The sequence below is a fragment of the Molothrus aeneus genome, chromosome 15 (genome assembly GCF_037042795.1).
Source record: "Molothrus aeneus isolate 106 chromosome 15, BPBGC_Maene_1.0, whole genome shotgun sequence".
Lineage (NCBI taxonomy): Eukaryota > Metazoa > Chordata > Aves > Passeriformes > Icteridae > Molothrus > Molothrus aeneus.
The window spans coordinates 17,542,475-17,560,946 of NC_089660.1; the positions used below are offsets into that span (position 1 = coordinate 17,542,475).

At 46.1% G+C, this 18,472-nt stretch overlaps 2 protein-coding genes across 5 annotated transcripts in view; one reads left to right on the forward strand and one right to left on the reverse strand.

Annotated features, from left to right (window-relative positions):
• The window catches only part of CTNNA1 (catenin alpha 1), a 117,218-nt gene that overhangs the window by 40,054 nt on the left and 58,692 nt on the right, over nt 1-18,472 (reverse strand). Inside the window, exons 1-3 of one of the 2 annotated variants that reach the window (XM_066559852.1) lie at nt 15,404-15,556; nt 8,354-8,434; nt 7,424-7,576 (exon numbers count right to left, since the gene is read on the reverse strand). In XM_066559852.1, coding sequence (XP_066415949.1) covers nt 7,424-7,576; nt 8,354-8,434; nt 15,404-15,409 — 240 coding nt within the window. In that variant the 5' untranslated portion in view covers nt 15,410-15,556. Of the gene's footprint in view, nt 1-7,423; nt 7,577-8,353; nt 8,435-15,403; nt 15,557-18,472 lie in introns of those variants that run through there. The other variant, XM_066559851.1, reaches the window with a different exon arrangement.
• Nucleotides 15,606-18,409, forward strand: LRRTM2 (leucine rich repeat transmembrane neuronal 2). 3 transcript variants are annotated; one of them, XM_066559853.1, is made up of 2 exons: nt 15,606-16,207; nt 16,543-18,409. In XM_066559853.1, exons 1-2 carry the CDS (start codon nt 16,204-16,206, stop codon nt 18,090-18,092), a joined length of 1,554 nt encoding a protein of 517 aa, XP_066415950.1. In that variant the 5' UTR covers nt 15,606-16,203; the 3' UTR covers nt 18,093-18,409. The 3 variants fall into 3 exon arrangements, with proteins under 3 accessions (XP_066415950.1, XP_066415951.1, XP_066415953.1); XM_066559854.1 differs by having other exon boundaries at nt 15,613-16,207; nt 16,971-18,409; XM_066559856.1 differs by having other exon boundaries at nt 15,613-16,207; nt 16,992-18,409.

An 18,472-nucleotide genomic window follows, 5' to 3' on the forward strand; every position in this document is an offset into this window, starting at 1 on the left:
GGAGAGCAGGGCTGCCACAGGAACAGCAGTGTGCGGCGCGGGCACCGTGCCCCTTGTCGATGCAGCTGTGGCAGCAGATGTAACTGCTGGCACAGGAACTATTCCTCCCTCAGACAAACAAGCTAAAGTGTTAAAATGTTGTTATAATCACAAACCACGTTAGTTATACAAGTCTATCCGAGCTACCACGACAGCAATGACACCACTGGTGTGTGATGGAGAGCTCAGCTTCAGCTGAAACCTTCAGAGCAAACCCTCAGCTGAGATGCTCCTTAGCAACACAAATACCTTTCCTTAAAATAAAAGTGTTTCTAGTAGTGATATCTGGACAGGACCCAAAAAATTATCCTTATCCAAAAACGTCTCTGTGTTTGTCAAAGTAGAGATGAAGACAGGCTGAGGAGAGTTGGGGGTGTTCAGCTGGGAGAAGAGAAGGCTCTGGAGAGACCTCAGAGCCCCTTCCAGGGTCTAAAGGGGCTCCAGGAGAGCTGGAGAGGGACTGGGGACAAGGGATGGAGGGACAGGACACAGGGAATGGCTCCCACAGCCAGAGGGCAGGGCTGGATGGGTTATTGGGAATTAGGAATTGTTCCCTGGCAGGGTGGGCAGGCCCTGGCACAGGTGCCCAGAGCAGCTGGGGCTGCCCCTGGATCCCTGGCAGTGCCCAAGGCCAGGCTGGACACTGGGGCTTGGAGCACCTGGGAGGGTGGAAGGTGTCCCTGCCATGGCAGGGGGGTGGAACTGGATGAGCTTTAAGGTCTCTCCCAGCGCAAACCAGTCTGGGATTCTGTGAAATTGTTCTTCTCTCCCATCGCAGTTTGCTCAGCACTCAGAACATGCTGCCTTCTGATCTGACTAAAGGCTTCCAACTTGGTGCCTATTATTAGCTGCTTAAACCAGTTTTTGGTGATTCAGACAACTGTTCATGGCAGTGTAACTGTAATTGTCAGTACACTGTGCTCTTCACAAAGACGACAAAACAGTGTCAGTAATGAGCTCCACACAGATTTCAGGCACCTCCTTGATGACATGACATGACTAATAATCCAATATTGCTAATGACTAAGATGATGAAAATCCAGACATGCATCAAGGCTTTTAGTTAAATATCAAGAATTAAAACGTTTATGCCACATCTATAAAAAACTTTACCGAAAAAGCCACTTAAAAATGCTGTTGGAATTAAGACTTAAATATCTGAAAAATAAAAGGACTCTATTGCTTTTCAGCTACCTCTGAAGACATCACGTCAACACCACCTAAACCCAACTGTTCTCACACTTCCTGACCTCTTTTACACATTTCCCTTTCCAAAAAGCTTCTGTTTCCAAAGGAAAAAGGAACAGAGCAAACACAGGGCAGTTTCTAGTGGAATAAAAAGCACATTAATATCTTCCAAACCCCAAACTCATTCAAACTCCAAATTCTCCCCCCTCCACGCGTGCCTTGGCCCAGATGTGCAGAGGAAGCCCTTCCCAGTCACACAGCAAGGTGACTGTCCCTGTGGCTGGGCTGTGGCACAGATGCCTCTCCTCCATGAGTAGCAGCAAACCATGAGGATTTCCAAAGAGAAAAATTGTCTCCAGACAGCCCAATGGCTGCCTAGATTTGTGAGGATTCAATCCCTTCATCCCTCCCATCAGTTTCACTGTCATGGCTTGCCCATGAGCACTTACAATGAAATCTGGACAGAAAGATTACCCTGAAGTCTCTTATTCTTCTTCCAACATCATTTTTAAACTCTGCCAGCATCCTACAGACCCTTTCATACATTATTTGGTGTAGCATTAGAAGAGTGGCCTCAAAAATAACCTTACAAGAACAGAAGTTATCCTATTAAAAGGTCACTTGCCTTTACTTATGTATGATGTATTAAATTTGTATATCCAGTTTTGTTGAAAAATGTAGGAACATTTTTCTGCTGAGGCTTCCCTGCTTTTCTGATTATGAATGTAAGGAAAGCATGTTCTACGAGAAGAATTTAATTTATTTATGAATTAGTTGACTAATAAAATGAACTTACAAGGAAAGTGCATTGGCTGTTGAAGAGTGTCAGACTTTAGAGGGCACATTAGAGTTACACTGGTCATTTATTGGAGACATTAGTTTTAAATTGCTGCCAAGGCTATCTATAGACAAATTACAGAAAACGTGCTTGTGCTTTGGAAGAGACATTTTGCTCATTTTGATCTCCATTTTAAATGGGAAATAACTCTGCCTCTTTTCTCCAGACCACAGTGCAAGAACATTTCCCTTGTAATACAAAATTACCTTAAAAATAAAAGCAATAAAAGACAAACCTGAGTTGGCAGATATTTTTCCCTCTGTAAATGAGAATACTGGAGAAATAGGTGCTGAAGTACCCTGGTAATGACTCTAGTCTGGAAAATGCTGGGTTTTGAGATTTAATAAAATTCAGAAAAACACTCCAAGTCAATATCTGAGTTGGGTGCCAAGTGCTTGTCTTGTTCCCCAGGAACCTCAGCCCTGCCTGGCAGCACTGACTGACCCCTGAGCTGGCAGGCAGGAGGGGAGAGCTTTGCAAGAATGAGCAAAGCCACCTCCAAAGAGGTTTGGAAAACTCAGTGAAAATTCTGGAAATCAGGTGGCTGATAGACACAAAGGATAATCTTGTCAGAGCAGATTAACTTCTGGATCTGCTGGATTCTTCCATTCCTGCTTTGTTTGCAATAAATGGTACCTGGCCATGGCCAGGTAAGTGACAATGAACAGGGGACAGCCAAGACCTTCACTGTGCCTCCAAAAACCAGCTTTTATTTTAAATCCAAGCTATGTTTTATCCACTTCACGTTCTAAAAAGCCTTTCCCATGTAAAAAACCTGCAGCTGCTAAGACTCTCCCCAAGAACACACAGGCTGCAAGTCTGAGCAAATCAGGATAATTGCAAGAAAAATGTAGCAAGTGTGCAATGCTTCAGGCTTTGGGAGGGGTATTTTTAGATTTTAGACTGAAGAATGACTCCAGGACATCGGGCTAGACAGTGAGGGCAACAGAAGGGGGAAATGTCAGAGCAAGAGGCTACAGAAAGCTTATGGAGCTGCAAGTGCCCAAATGTGATTCTTTCCAAGCAAATAAATTTGCCGTCTGCATCTGTTCATGGGTTTCACTGAAAATGAGAAAATCATCACTCCATATGCAAGATGCAACCCAGTGCATTAAAAAAAGGCACAGAGCAGTCTTTTCAGATAAATTAAAGCAATTAGAAAAAAAATCAATGCTTATGAAACACCATTGAGAGCTTTTGCCTCCTTGGTCTTACCAATATTTATCTTGGTAAGAAAAAAACTTAAAAATAAAATTTATGTTGAGAAAAATGTTTGACACAGGGGTAGTGGGTTCCAGAGGAAGAAGAGATCATTTGTTCTTTTTAAGGAATTACAAATATATTCTGAAAAATATTCTTAAGCAAGCAAACTGGAGGATTTTAACTGGACGCTCTCCTTATTTACCTTTTATTTCCTAATCTCTTAATGTCTGAAAAACTTTTCCATTAAAATTACACAGAGTTACACTGTGTCACAGTGTAACCAGGGACAAATTGACAAGCTAATTTTTACTTTTCTAAAGCATTCAACAGCGTAGCAAAGGTTTCTGTTTAACATGTCTGGCTTTCTCCCTCTTGCAGGAGCAGCCCAAGCCTCCCTGGGGAGCAGCACAAAGGCAGCTCAGCACAAACACTGCTCAGAGCCTGGCAGGGACAAAGAGCCAGCGTGGAGCTCGGTGACATCACTGCCCATGGGCACCACTGCAGGACAGCCCCGGCCCCCTGGGCAGGAACAGGCACTCCAAGGATGCCAGGGCCAAGCTGTCCTTCCTCAAGAGCAAAGTCAGGTTGGAGAGCCAAGGCTGCCTCACCCAGTGGGAAAAAACACTGGAATGGAGTTAGCAGTTCACAGTCTGCAGATTGGGAAGACTTCCATAGTTTACAAGTGAATTTAACTTTTTGTTAGGCTGGTTCCACAAATGCTGTCCTTTCTGTTATTCTTGTGTGTTACATTGAAATTGGCTTCTCAATTCCTGAATTAAACTCCTTTAACCAAATCCAGCCAGAGTTAATGGTCTGTTAGCACAGAGCAATTTTGAAAGCTATCTTTGAAACGTATTATTCAACTGAGACAAGGCTCATTCTACTCTTACTGTTCCTCAGTTTTCAAAAGGCAGGATAAAAGGGTTAGGATTTTACTACGTGGGAAACAAATTAGATGGGAGCCCTTTGGGATGCTCTTGGTATGGGTTCTCTACAAGACACAGACCCAGCAGGCAAATCAGCTTTTTGTGGTTATTGCACCTTTTGGTCAAATTTGGCTGCCTGGGCGTTAGGAACCACAAAAGCAGATAGTGCTGTGCTGCCAAGAAGGGAACATTTCAAAACGAAATTACCCAAATCATGTGCTTGCATCTCTTTATGGGTACTTGGAGGGCCCATAAACAGCTCTGCACTGCAGGAGCAAGAACTCCCTGTGCTCAGCCAGGGCAGAACCAGCACTGCCACTCCTGTCTGGCCAACACCTGCAGCAGTTTAGTGTGAAAAATGAAATAAAGTAAATCTATCCCATTATATATCTCCCAGGGGCTGGTTCACTGACTCCTCCAGCTCACAGACACAGGGGCAATAACCCAAGGTGCAAACCCTCCCAGCAATGCAGTGGGGATGTGCTGAGCTCCCCAGGACAGAGCAGGATCTCCTGCACATTCCTGTCCCCACTCAGCACCGAAGGGAAGGAAGGGAAGAAGGGCAATGGTCCCCTCAACATCCAAACCTCAGGAGCCTGTCAGGGCACAATACAGCACAGCTCCACCCAGTGCTGCAGCTGTTGGGCACATTTGGTGTCTTGAGTCACCCAGCAGCACATGTGAGGGCAGTTCTGATAAACCCCCTGTACACTCATCTCCCCTGAAAGCAGTGGAAGCAATCACTGCCCATCTCACCAGGCAAAACACCTTCAGCTCTGTTCTTACACAATCTTTTGTTGTTTCTCCTGAGTTTCCTGCCCAAGAGCAGAATCATGAGGGAACTGGCAAACATCCTTCTCCATTCTGGCAGAGGCACAAGACATTTCAAATGCAACCCACCCCAAGCCATCCTCCTGCACAGGGAATCTGGCATCTCATATGACACCAGGGGCTCTCCTGCCCCTCAGGACGAAGGGTCTGCAGGAGCACTATTCCCATTTGTCCAAGCTAAGTGTATATATTAATCCATCTCCATTCAGGGAAGAGGTTTATAAACCATCTACATCATGCTACACTACAACTACAGTTACATTTCAGATAGCAAAAGCAATAACCAAGCCTTCAAAAAGCCATTGCAGCAGCATATCATTTTAGCAGAAGCTTTTGATGTCAGTCAAAAATATTGCTGAATGTCTACTTTCAGGGGCATAGTCCTTGGAAGACAAGAGAGTCTGGCTGTACAGAGGCTCTGGAAAACTCCTCTGCAGCCTGGCATTTGCACACCAGGTAGGGCCAGTGCCAGTGAGGATGGAACTGTGGCTGCTCCAGTGGGACACAGCTTCTGAGGGGACAGGGAAAAAGGGCTCACCTGGCAAGGGCTGGGGAGAAGCTCAGGGACAGAGCAGCACAATTATTCCTTTTAATTATGCCAATAAATTCCACACATCCGCTGAGGAGGTAGCAGAACTCTGGCAGAAGAGGCACTGCTATTGTTACATGATTCAACTTCTACTGTAAACAAGCCCTAAAAATAATTTTCTAGATAAATCAGGCTTGCAACATGAAGAAGAGAGGCTTTAGAGCAAACCTACTTCAAAGTGTTCCCAAGGCTGTATCCTGCTGCCAAGGCAGGGCACAGCAGCCCTGCCTTCCTTCCACATGCTGTTTTGCATATGGAAAATTTACTTAAAATTTAGATTAGAATAACTTTGCAGCTCTAGGAGGACAGCATTGATGCTGAAACATGACAAGCCAAAAGAGAAAAATGGATGCCTTCAAGGAATTAAAATATTGTCATTGCTTAGACAGCAGCTCCAAAGAGCTGGACAAACTTCATGCACCCTGGACTATGGGCCAGCTGTAAAGTGCTCTCAGAACATACCATGTGCAAGTCAGAAGCTACTTTTACTGATATCTGATCAGTCTCATTCTTGAGCAATTTAAATGTGCCCAGCTGTGTGAATATTCCCCACAAGCCCTGGAGACACATGGACTCCACTATCAAACAGAGACACTGAGAGAGCAGAACCACACAAAGCAGCCTGGGACTGTTCCCGGGGAGCTGCTGAGGTTCAGCACAACCAGCCAGAGCCTCAAAGCACGGAAGAGCACAGGAGGAGTTTTTGACACTTATTCCTAGTGGCATGTTTCCCCAACAACACCTATAGCTGTTTGTTCCATGCCATTCAGCATCAGCTGGCACAGAACTCTCACGCGATGGCGGTGAGGGGGCCCAGAGTCCCGAGGTGGATCCATGAACAGGGGCAGGCTCTGCTGCTGCTCTCTGCACGCACCACCTGTGGAAATTGCTTCCCTCAGCAGGGCATGAACGACCCTGAGAGCAACTCCCTGACAGGAGGAGCAGCCAGGTGAGGGCTGGGCTCTTCTCCCAGGTAATGAGTGAGAGGACAACAGGGAACGGCCTCAGGCTGGGCCAGGGCAGGCTCAGGGTGGGCACCCGGAGGAATTTCCCCATGGAAAGGGTGCTCAGGGATTGGGAGGGGCTGCCCAGGGGGGTTTGGAGTCCCCATCCCTGGAGGTGTCCAAGGGAGGGCTGGAGGTGGCACCGAGTGCTCTGGGCTGGGGACAAGGTGGGGATCGGCTTGGACTCCATGGGCTGGCAGGGATTTTCCAACTTCAGTAATCCTGGGATTCCAGTTAAGACACGTTGATCCCATTTAATCTGGTTTTCTCCCCACTCAGAGCTCTGCTCTGCAGTTCCACCAGCTGGAGAGCCTTTAGGTTTTCCTTACAGAGGGGTGGCAGGATTAGTTGTGCTGTCACTCCAAGTGATCTGTTTGCTCTTTACACAAACACAGGCAGCTCTTCATTCTGAAAGCCTTCACACAAAAGGCCTGTTTATATTCAGTGGGATTTTACTGGGAAAAAAACCCTCCAGGCTTCAAAGCAATGGGTCAGACTGTCCAGCAGGACAATCGTGCCCTGGTCTCCCTTACTCCAACTGACCACCTCCAAGTAACAAAACCTTTATCATGCACTCACATTGTAATACCCACAACTACATGGGTTATTTAACAGCTCCTTTTGATAAGCTTACATTTTCAATTCTTTAAATATTAAATTGTGCTTAAATTCATTCAAATAAAATTTTAAAAGGAAATTTATTACAGAATTTGCTTTGTGCTTCAGCAGAATTGAAAAACCTGTTTTGCCTAGTCTTGCCTTAATTTAACTAGCAACAATTAAATTTTAATTTGTACCATCTTACCTCAATCAATTTGTTGGCATGTTCACGGAAAACCTGGGCATATTCTTTAACTTCTTTTTCATTCCCATTCTTGGCAGCTTCAATCAATACTAAAAGAGGAACATTTGTTTCCAGAAAAGAGTCTGAAACATGGTCCATAACAGCTTTGCGAAGCTAAAATAAAAATAAAAGAGTGAGTTATTCTTCAGTAGTGTTCCACTGCTGTTTCCCTCTTACTGTATTAATACGTACAGCTTAAACTACTTTTGTCATTGATCCTTTTTCCTTTGTGTGACCAAGGCTTTTCCCTGCACTAAGTCTTGTCTACACACTTTTTGCTTCAATTTAAATGAAATCTCCTTAAAAAATGGATTAGTTATAGAAGTGCAAGTCACCAGTTTGGCCACAAATATTGATTTAGCAGCTCATATTGGTTTTGTCTGAGTAAATTTGCTGCTTTCCCTCAGCTGATTAAACAACACACTGATTTAACTTTTTTATTTTTCTGCTAGAATAAAAACATTTTTCAACAAACCTGATCCATATTCTCACTTACTCAAAAATGGGAATATATTGCTTTAAAGCCAAACAGACAAAAAGCTGATGCTACAGAAATACAGTTCTCAAATAAAATAGGTTGAGATGAACACCACCAGTACTATAAAATATCACTGATTATCTTCAAAGTCCATCACACAAAAGTTGTTTTTGGGGGGCTTTGGTTGGGTTTTTAATCTCTCTTGACATGAGGATAATTAAGACTACAACATCTGTATCACACAGTTAACAGGGAATTAACAGGGAATTACATTCCCACCCCATGCTTCCTACTGGAAGCTTCTGGCCTTTAATTCACTGAAGACAGGCCAGCAAACCCACTGCCACTAGGAACAAATCCCCAGCAGGCAGCACTGCACTCCTGTGTCTCAGCCACCTCTGACCATTCCTCACCTGCCTGCGCAGGTCTCTGGTCTTCTTGGTCATTTTATCAATGGCAGAGTTCAGGGCATCACTTCTTTCCTTGCGGCCAGCCTGGAAAACAGCAGACAAAGAGGTAAACAGGTATCCAGGGTCTCAAAGTTAAACCAGTTGTTATTCATTTCAAGTATATGGTAAGCTTCTGTTCATATTTTTGAGGTTTGTGGAGTGATTCTGCACACGGGCAGTAGAGTGTCCACCTCCCCGATAAGGCAGGCACTGCTCCCTGCACGCCCCACCCCAGGGATCACACAACACTGCTCCTGAGCAGGCAGTCAAAAGCCCAGAATCAAAAGTCAAATCCTTATAAACTATTTTTTGGGTAAGAAATTCAAAGTGAGTGAAATTTCAAGTGAGTCTCCAGGCCCACCCATGGGGAGCTGCCAAGGTTTGATCCTGCGCGTTTCGCCTGAGCCCTGTTGTTAGAGAGGCCAAAGGGCCAAGCAGCAGAGGCAGCTTCCCTTTTCCATCAGACATTGGGTCAAAAATATCCTCATTTCAAACAAATTAGGAGTCAGATAAGACAGTGGCGGTGATCTGGTTTTGCTAGGAGATTTTTGTCTTTAATATAGCTTATATTAGGGTTTCAAAACACACTTTATTCAACCACAATCCAATTTCTGAAGTCCTAAGCCACAATCAATATAATTATCCAGTTGAGAAGAAAAACCATTTAGCAGTGCTGCAGTGAGTGTATGCCAGGTATCAATTCTCCAGGTGACAGGCTGGTGTGAAATATCTGGATGAACAGCCTTGAATCTAAAACATCAAGTCCACTTTACAGCAGAAATAAAAAATGGGGGGGAGGGAGTTAGGATGTTGTAATGTCATTATAGTGTAATGAATTATTGAAGATTTGTCACCGCCACGATCAAGTTATTTGATTCTCATCACAAAAGGTAACTGAAAAGTGACTGGAGCTAAACCCAGGAGTTGTGACACTGCCAAACCTGCAGCAGCCTCAGCACTGGCCCCCTCTTTGCTCTACATTCAAAAATCAAAGCTGAAGGCTCTAAATAAAGTGAAGATTAATGCACTGATTTACCCAACACTCTGCTGCTGCCCTGCTCAGGGGATAAGACAGACAAGACTCCCTGAACAATGGCTCTGCCCCTGGCGTGCTGGTGGCAGCAGGCAGGGCTGGCACCTGTGGGGGACAAGGGGGACAGTGACCCCAGAAGCTGCCACCAGGCACTGCCCCAGCCTCAAGCTGCTCCAAGACACCAACCCTCAGTGGCAGCTGCTTTACCCCTGTTTACCCACGGCCACGTGAACATTTTACTGAACCCACAGCACCCTCCCCACATACTGGGTTTTTTTCCCAGGAATATGTTTGGATCTAAGATATATGCTCATCTATTATGCAGAAAGCCAAACATTCAGCTGTTCCAAGAAGTACCATTTTACTTCTCCCCGGGTGCTCCCACATTACCATTTTAACAAGAAGCAGGAGCAGGGATTTGAGGCGATACCACCCATCAATTCCATTTTGCTGTCCCTGGCTTCACAGCCCACAGCCTCGGTGCACAGCACCAGATGCCTTTTGGATGAGAGGAAAACCAAGAGATGGCCTCCACTAATGGACCACTATGCAAAACACCCCAACAAAGCACATTAAAGCTTGAGCAGCACTGATTTCTCACTGCTGATCTGTTCCTATGAAACTACACCACGTCCTAGCACAGAAAGAGCTGTAGAATCCAACCTCCCTTTAGGAAGGCAGCTCCAGTTTATTTCTACCTTGCTGGTATGCTTAAGTTTTAGTACAGAAGCTTGTCAAGAGCATGACCAGAATTTACTTCAGAAGTCTGCAGGATAAAGCACCCTGCTAATTTAGCTCTGGTGATTTAGCACATGGAGTCACTAATTGGGATCCTTTGTTAGGGCTGGGTTGGGGCAAAGCAGGACAGACCCAGGACACCTCAGTGGATACACACACCCTGCTTCACTGACATCCTAAACCATCACAGCCAATTCCAACCAAGGTCCTGGAGACAACAATGCCGAGTTTTGCCCAGCTGAAGTTTCCTGACCATTTTTTCCCCCGGCATAATAAACACTATGGAGCCAAACAAACCCCATTAGGACCTGGTGGAACACATGAAGACCTGCACAGCCCATGGTAGCACAAACCCTCATGGGCATAGAAACATGCTGAGGATCAGCCCTGACCACAGCACTGTCACTCTGTGCAGGCTGCCACACAAGTCAGGAATTTTACCCATTGGTTCCACCCTACAGTTCAAAAGTCCTGTTTGAGCTGGGCTCCCTCTCTCAACTAATAAATCATGTTTTAACGGCTCCAAGTGCCAGTTTAGCTCTTCTGGGTAATTTGTTCCACTAACCAATTAGTCTGACCATTAAAAACTGGTCCTCATGTCTAGTGTGAGCCTTCACTGAGGAGCCAGCTAATGACCCAGCAGGACAAGGCAGCCCAGTGAGCAGCTCCTGCTATCCATGGGATTAGGAGGACTCACAAGAGTGAAGCCCAAATATTCAGATTTCTGATAGGATTTTTAGATATTCAGCACAAAACTCTGCTGAGGGAATCACAAACCCTGCAGCCAGCAAGCAGCTAATAGATTCAGTAGATTTAATAGGGTCATGATGACCATGTCAATCATTCTGCAGTATGATATCCCAACTCTGACCAGTATCATGGATAATAAATTTAGCCATGGTGCAAATTTACTTTAAATTAAATCAGATCTTTATCAAAGAGGACAGAATTGATGTTAAAAATTGCTCGTTACCCCCACTCCCTCCATCTCTGCTCTTCCCCCACCATTGCTGCTCCCCTTGCAGAGCTCCACAAACATTTCCTGTCACATCCCTGCAGTCCCAGCTCACACCACCATCCCCAGAGGGGACTCTTTTAATGCTCAAAGCAAAGAAAGGGGATTTGTACACAGGGAGGGGAGCAGAATCATCATTTCTGTCACAAAGCCTTCCTGCTGTAGGTGTCTTTTGCTTGCCTGAATTCAGACAAGCAAAAGACAGACCCAAGCTTTTCCTGTAGCTACGGAGGTTAAAATCTAATCCCAACTGATCTATAGAGGTACAGGAGCAGGGTGGTGGCGGTGCATTCCACCAGGATCAACAGAGCATGTCCTGTAACAAGCTGCTCAAAGATATGTTTTTGTAGCTAAATATCACAAACATCTGCTGTTAATCTTAAAGGTTCATCATCAGTTTGGGTTAAGCTGAGCCCACAGAGGTATTGAGGGAGACAGTACCTCCTGCTCAGCACCACCTCACACCTTCCCTGCAGAGCCCACCATGTCCCCTCCCCAAATCAGCACCCAGATGTAAGCCAGATACACCACTGCTGAGAGCCACCACTGTGCCACCTCCATCCCCCACACAACCACCAAAAAGGATGGTTGGCAGAGAGGTTTCTGCTTCAGGTGTCTGGGAATTGACTCCTGGGCTGTCAGTACAACAGGCAGCATCCTGGTTAATGGATGCTGAGTAAGTTACAAGTGAGTGCTTGGCACACCTTCCTGTGAGCAGGCAGTGTGTCACTGTGTGTCACCGTGTGTCACTGTGCCACCTCTGAGCTCTGCTGCCAGGGGACACTGGACATCAGTGCTCGGGTGCATTTTGTCCCACGCTTGCTTTTGCCCTGCCACCCAGCCTCATTCTGTGTCTAGAGGATAACCATGCACAGTGCTCCATCACTGTGACAGCAGGGCTGCCAACCAATTCCAGCTAGAGCAGGGCTGATCCAGGGCCAGGCAGTGTGAGCACTGAGGCGTGACCCACACCAATTCCAGCAGTGTTTTCACATCCAAGTGAGGGAAGCAGGACTGTGCCCTGGTTTGCTGCAGGAAGGAGTCTCCCACAACCAGCCACAGCTCAGCACAGCAAATGGGCTGCATGGCATTGTCCGGGCTTCAGCAAGAACCTGAGTGACAACAAACTGCCTGCAATGTCCCCCTGCCCAGCTGGCCATGCCACAGCACTGCCACCCTGACATCCCTCCCCACAGCCAGGCTGCACCACAGAGAGGGAAGGGTGCACTCACCCTGGTACAAGGAGGAATTACAACCAGTGCCAGGTGCAGAGAGCTGCCGGACAGGGAGGTGACAGCCACCGTGCTATGCCACCACATGTGCCCTTTGCTCCCATGAAGACAAGGACACTCAACCTTCAGTGCCCATCTCTCCCACTGCCCTGCCCCAAAGGACTCTGCAGCTGGCCTGAAGCCCTGGGCACATCTCTGCTGCTGGGTCACCTCCAACATGCCTTAGTCCCGTGTGTCCCCTCCTAAGGCTCAGTGCTTCCACAGCAGCGAATCCAAGTGACAGAGTGCACATGGTGACACTCCAGCCACACGTCCCTGCTCACCTCCTGCCTCACAGCCCTGTGACACAGCACAAACACAACCTGCTGGCCAAAAGGCAGCAAATCCTCCTATGGTCCCCAAGGTGCTAACGCCCAGCAACAATTGCCACGGCCACTCCTGCAGGCAGAAGGGTGAGCTGGCAGTGCCACACACGGGCTGCTGGCAGTGCCACACACGGGCTGCCTGTCCCGCCTGCTGCAGTCTCACCTGCAGCTCCAGGGCTTGCATCCTCCAGGCTCCCAGCACAGCAAAGTCATGCAGCCCCCACATCTCCATCCAGTAAAATTAGCTTGTATGTTGCTCTTAATACACTAGGAAGGCTTCCACAAGATGTCAGCCTAACTAAATGACAATGCTCGCCTTAGGGTGCAATTCTACTTTCCCAGCGCATGGGTTTAGCAGGAAAACCAGTTGTGTTGCTGCTCCAAGAGCGGGGTAGGTGAGAAGCCCTTAAAACCCTTGGTCCTAGCAAGCTTATTCCTGCCAATTTCTCTGTCCACACTGCATATGAGGGTTCAGGCTGCCATCAAGTTCCTGCTGTGGCAGAAGTGCCCAGGTAGCATCGGACATGGTTTTTCATGCTGGGCAATGACTATTCAGGCTCAGAAGAAATGCATTTGCCTGAGTTTTCTGGGGGTTTATTCCCCAGTCTGTTGCACCCTGACACCCCAGGCAGCTCCCAAGGAACAATATAAATGTTACTGCAGCTTCCCGACTTCAGAGACTGAGATGCACACTTGAGGTAATAACTGTTAATTCACAGCAAGTGCACATAAAAACATGTTTTGCTAAGAAAAGCTCCCATAAAGTTCGCGTTAACAGTTTCCTAAACAGGAAACTCGCTGGCAAGGTGCTAAATAGCCCTTGTTTGGTTAAGGGCCAAAGAATGGAGAGCTTCAGAAAAGGAGCAACTCACCGTGTTCGAACATTAACTCTTAACTCTATGCCAAATTACACAATCTTAACGTGGGAGGAACCTACCAGCAGATATTCGTGCAAAAAAGCAAAATGTTTCCAACGATACCTAATTTCAGTCTCCTGGTAAGAGGGAAAGAGCTGACAGTTGACCTCAAATTATACCCTTTGGAATGCTGCTGTTAAACGTTATGGTAACATATTGAAATGTTATTAGAATTAAAACCAACACCTTGGATCAGAGTGTTGCACAGAGCTGCTCCAAGAAGCCTCTGCAGGTGCTGCAGAGCCGAGGTTCTGTTGGATAGCTGGAGCTGGGCCTGAGCTTTTTGTACTCTCAACATTAAACAAGAAGAATCTCTTTAAATAAGTTTATGTAATTTCTTTGCATGGATTTCTTTCACACTGGAGTAAATGTGAAAACATTTACTATGGCAGAGCAATTTAAGAAATTTATCTAACATTTCCTAATTTGCTTAATGATTAAAGAATGTTACTTTCCTGATGGGCTCAGGGTAAGCTTTATTTGTTTTGCTTTAGCTTTCTTTGAGTTTTTTGAGATTTTATTCTTGTGCGTTCATGTTCTCCATCCCTTTACTTTCCACTCAGTGCTCCCCTTGAGTCTGCCCATCCCAGAAAGGAAGCACCAGAGGCAGTGTCACCATTCCACCACAGGACAGCCAAGGGAGAATAGACACAGACAGAGAATAGCAGGTTTTGCTTTAAGTAATGACCTCCAAGGAACCAAAGAAAGGAACCAACACTTAATGACAAAGGTAAACAGCCATTTTATTTTAAACCCTTTTGACACAATTCATCTTCCTCCATCATCATGGGAAATTTGTTAGCTCATTACAGATCTTGGAGGTGAGAGGTGATACCTCGCTGCTACACAGCAAACATTTTCAAGTGCCTCCTCTCCATTGTTGCTTTATATCTCAAGGAGAAAATTTTAAAAAAAGCTTATCCAAGTTGCCTGGAGCAGCAAACCAGCAGCTCCCTGCACCTACATTGAGCTATGACCACAGCACTGGCTCCTAAGGCTTTACCTTCAAATGCATCCTAAAATCATATAAAAATGTCAATCGAACCTGGTCATTTACCTTTCAGTACCAGCTGTCCCAGAGGAGAGGTTGCTCTGAATAATGAAGAGCAATGAACCATTAAAGCAAGCAAACAGCACTAAGAGAGCCCACTGTCCTCCTGGCTGAGTGTGCACGCTCCAGCCAGAGCCCGGCAGGGCTGAAGAGCACACACAGCTCTGCAGGGCACAGCTCTGCAGCCCTAAACTCACAGGATAACTGTTACAGACCCACCCTGCAGCCAGGGGCTCCTGGAGGTGTGTCCCCCCTCACTGAGGGGACACACAGCAGCAGGACATTGTGGGTGACCACAAGGAAGCCCTCGCACCACTCTGAGCCCCGACTGGAAACGCCAATCTCACCATTTCCGCCCTGCACTCCAGTGCCCAGGAAAAAGCAAGTATAAAAGCCACCATTTGGGAGGAGAAAATAGATTTTCTAGTTTCATAACCGCACACTGTCAAGCTGGATTCCAATTAAATTTTTCCTGTGCCCTAAGGCAAGCTTTGCTTTTTCCAGAATTTCTCCTGGCTTGAAGCACTTGCCCCTGTGCCCTGCTCCGGGGCTGTACTTCCTGACACTCCTGCTCCAGCTCCAGCACTGCTCTCTGCACTTCTGCAGGGACCACAGTTGCACATAGCTGTCATACAGAGCTCTGAGCTGCCCAATCCCTCTCACCTCCATGAAAGCCGGTGCTGACCAGCATCCTCTTATTCAAACTCTGCGCATTTTGCATCTAAAAGTTCCTTTCATGCAGGGAAATTTAGCAGAAAAGTGGGAGCAGGCAGCACTCAGGCACTTCCATCCACGGCTCTGCGCTGCTTTTAACCCCAGCTGAGCAGAGCCGGCGCAGATGTGGGGGGAGCAGGGTGCTGCAAGTCCCTCCCGCTCCTGTCCTGGGGACGAAGGACTCCCGCCGCTGGATTTTTCCCCCTCTATCAGTGGTCTTTAACATGATCACAGCATGCAGCACAATGCTTTAAAACAGCAAAGCTTCTGGAAAACCCAAACAAAAGGAACGTCACCAGGTGACGTCAGCCTATATAGAGCCCTGTGTGGTCGCAGCGCATAAGCAAATCCATTCTTGTACCGCTTCCCTGAAAAGCTTTTCAGTAAATGCACTCATGCTACTACAGGAGCTTCTCTCAGCAATAAGCCACCCATCTGCCATCAACAAGTTAGGACTAAAGGAAGCCACAGCTGCGGAAAAGGAAAACGTGAGCTTCAATTAACCAGCTGAGCAGCCACGGAGGACAAAAACTTGTATTAACATTTAAAAATTGCAGACCTGTCAGAGGAGATCAAGGCAGCAATTTCAAAAGGAATATTCCAAGAGAGCATCGTGGATTTTGCACTAATATCAAAGGACACTAAACCCAGTCAATTATTCAAGGCTGTCTTACATTAGAGCCTTTCACAGACTCACGGCGTTGAGTCTCAAACTACGACTGAATGCACCCTCCAATGTACTCAAAAGAATGGGTAAGTTCCTGCGTTTCTCTGTTCCTTGTATAATGAATGACAGCTCTGCTTTAAAGGAGCAGTTAAGATGCTAAAGCTGATTGCTCTGCACTGAACCTTATGAAAAAAATGTTTTCCGATAGCGCCACTGTATCCCTCCGTAATCGAGATAAAGCCTCCTCCTAAGTGTAATGTCCAAGTATTCGGTTTGTTGTAGTAAGTTGTTTCTTGCATTTAGAATTAGCTTGTTGGAAATGCATGGCAATGTTATCTGCAGTGAAATCTTCAACCGTGATATTCCAAGTGTACTGATAAGGCTATCCTATCTTGTTGTTTTCCTAAATTATATTCTGCAGGCTTACATTTCAAGTGGCCATTAGGGGCTCGTATGCTGGCAGCACTATATGCAATGAGTATGGTTTTAAAAATGCTGCCTGCCTTGGGCATGGCTTGTCCACCAAAATGTCGCTGTGAGAAGCTGCTCTTTTACTGTGACTCTCAGGGGTTTCACTCAGTGCCAAACACCACTGAAAAGGGCTCGCTAGGTTTGTCACTGAGGCACAATTATATTTCTGAACTTGAAAGGGATCAATTTGCAAGCTTCAGTCAACTTACTTGGCTTCACTTAGATCATAATCAAATTGCAACAGTCAGAGAAGATTCTTTTCAAGGACTGTATAAACTTAAGGAATTAGTCTTAAGTTCCAACAAAATCTTTCATTTGCCAAACACAACTTTTAGCCAGCTGCTTAACCTGCAGAATTTGGACCTCTCTTTTAATCAGTTATCCTCTCTGCACCCCGAGCTCTTCTACGGCCTTCGCAAGCTACAGACCTTGCACTTGCGATCCAACTCCCTGCGGACCATCCCGGTCCGCCTGTTCTGGGACTGTCGTAGCCTGGAATTCCTGGATTTGAGCACAAATCGCTTGCGAAGTTTGGCTCGCAATGGATTTGCGGGATTAATCAAGCTGAGGGAGCTTCACCTAGAGCACAACCAGCTGACAAAGATTAATTTTGCTCACTTCCTCCGGCTGAGCAGCCTGCACACGCTCTTCTTGCAGTGGAACAAAATTAGCAACTTGACATGTGGGATGGAGTGGACCTGGGGCACCTTAGCAAAGCTCGATTTGACTGGAAACGAAATCAAAGCCATCGACCTCACCGTCTTTGAAACTATGCCTAACCTTAAAACCCTCCTCATGGATAACAACAAGCTCACCACTCTGGATTCCAAGATCCTGAGCTCACTGACATCCCTCACCACCGTGGGCCTCTCCGGCAATCTGTGGGAATGCAGCCCAAAGATCTGCGCCTTGGCCACATGGTTGAGTGGCTTCCAAGGTCGGTGGGAGCACGCCATTCTCTGCCACAGCCCCGACCACACCCAGGGAGAGGATATTCTGGATGCAGTGTATGGCTTTCAGCTTTGCTGGAATTTATCAACTGTGGTTACCCCTGTGGCTACGACATCGTACACAGCTCCAACTACCGAGTACACGCAAAGAATAAGCTCTTCTCATTTCCATGTGGGAGACAAAGAGATTCCAACTACAGCAGGCATGGTCGTTACCACCGAAGAACAGTTCCCTGAGCCAAACAATGCCATCTTCACTCAGAGGGTAATTACAGGAACAATGGCTTTATTGTTTTCTTTCTTTTTTATCATTTTTATAGTGTTCATCTCCAGGAAGTGCTGCCCTCCCACACTAAGAAGAATTAGGCAGTGCTCAATGATTCAAAACCACAGGCAGCTCCGATCCCAAACACGGCTGCATATGGCCAATATGTCAGACCAAGGACCCTATAACGAGTACGAACCCACCCACGAAGGACCCTTCATCATCATCAATGGCTACGGACAGTGCAAGTGCCAGCAGCTGCCCTATAAAGAATGTGAAGTATAATACCTACAGCCCATCACAAAGTAAATCAGATAAGTAACCTACTTTAAAATTGTAGGGACCTACATCAGATTCTAATTTTTACAAATATTGACATAAAACCTAATTTTCCAAGCTACTTAATGGAAACATTGTTTATGGAGTGGTGCAGTATTTTTAAGTTTTTTAAAAAATAAATCCATAATATTTTCAGTGTTAAAGAAGCAATGATTACATTCAACTTGCACTCCTAATGTTTAAAAGTCTAAAGAGATGCTCACCTCAAACTATGTGAAATGTTTCATGTTATGTAATTATATGACTGTGTGTAAACATTTATACCCAAGTCTCCATATTCTACTTTTTCTACCGCAAACAGTCTTAGGGGAAGGAGACTGGATATC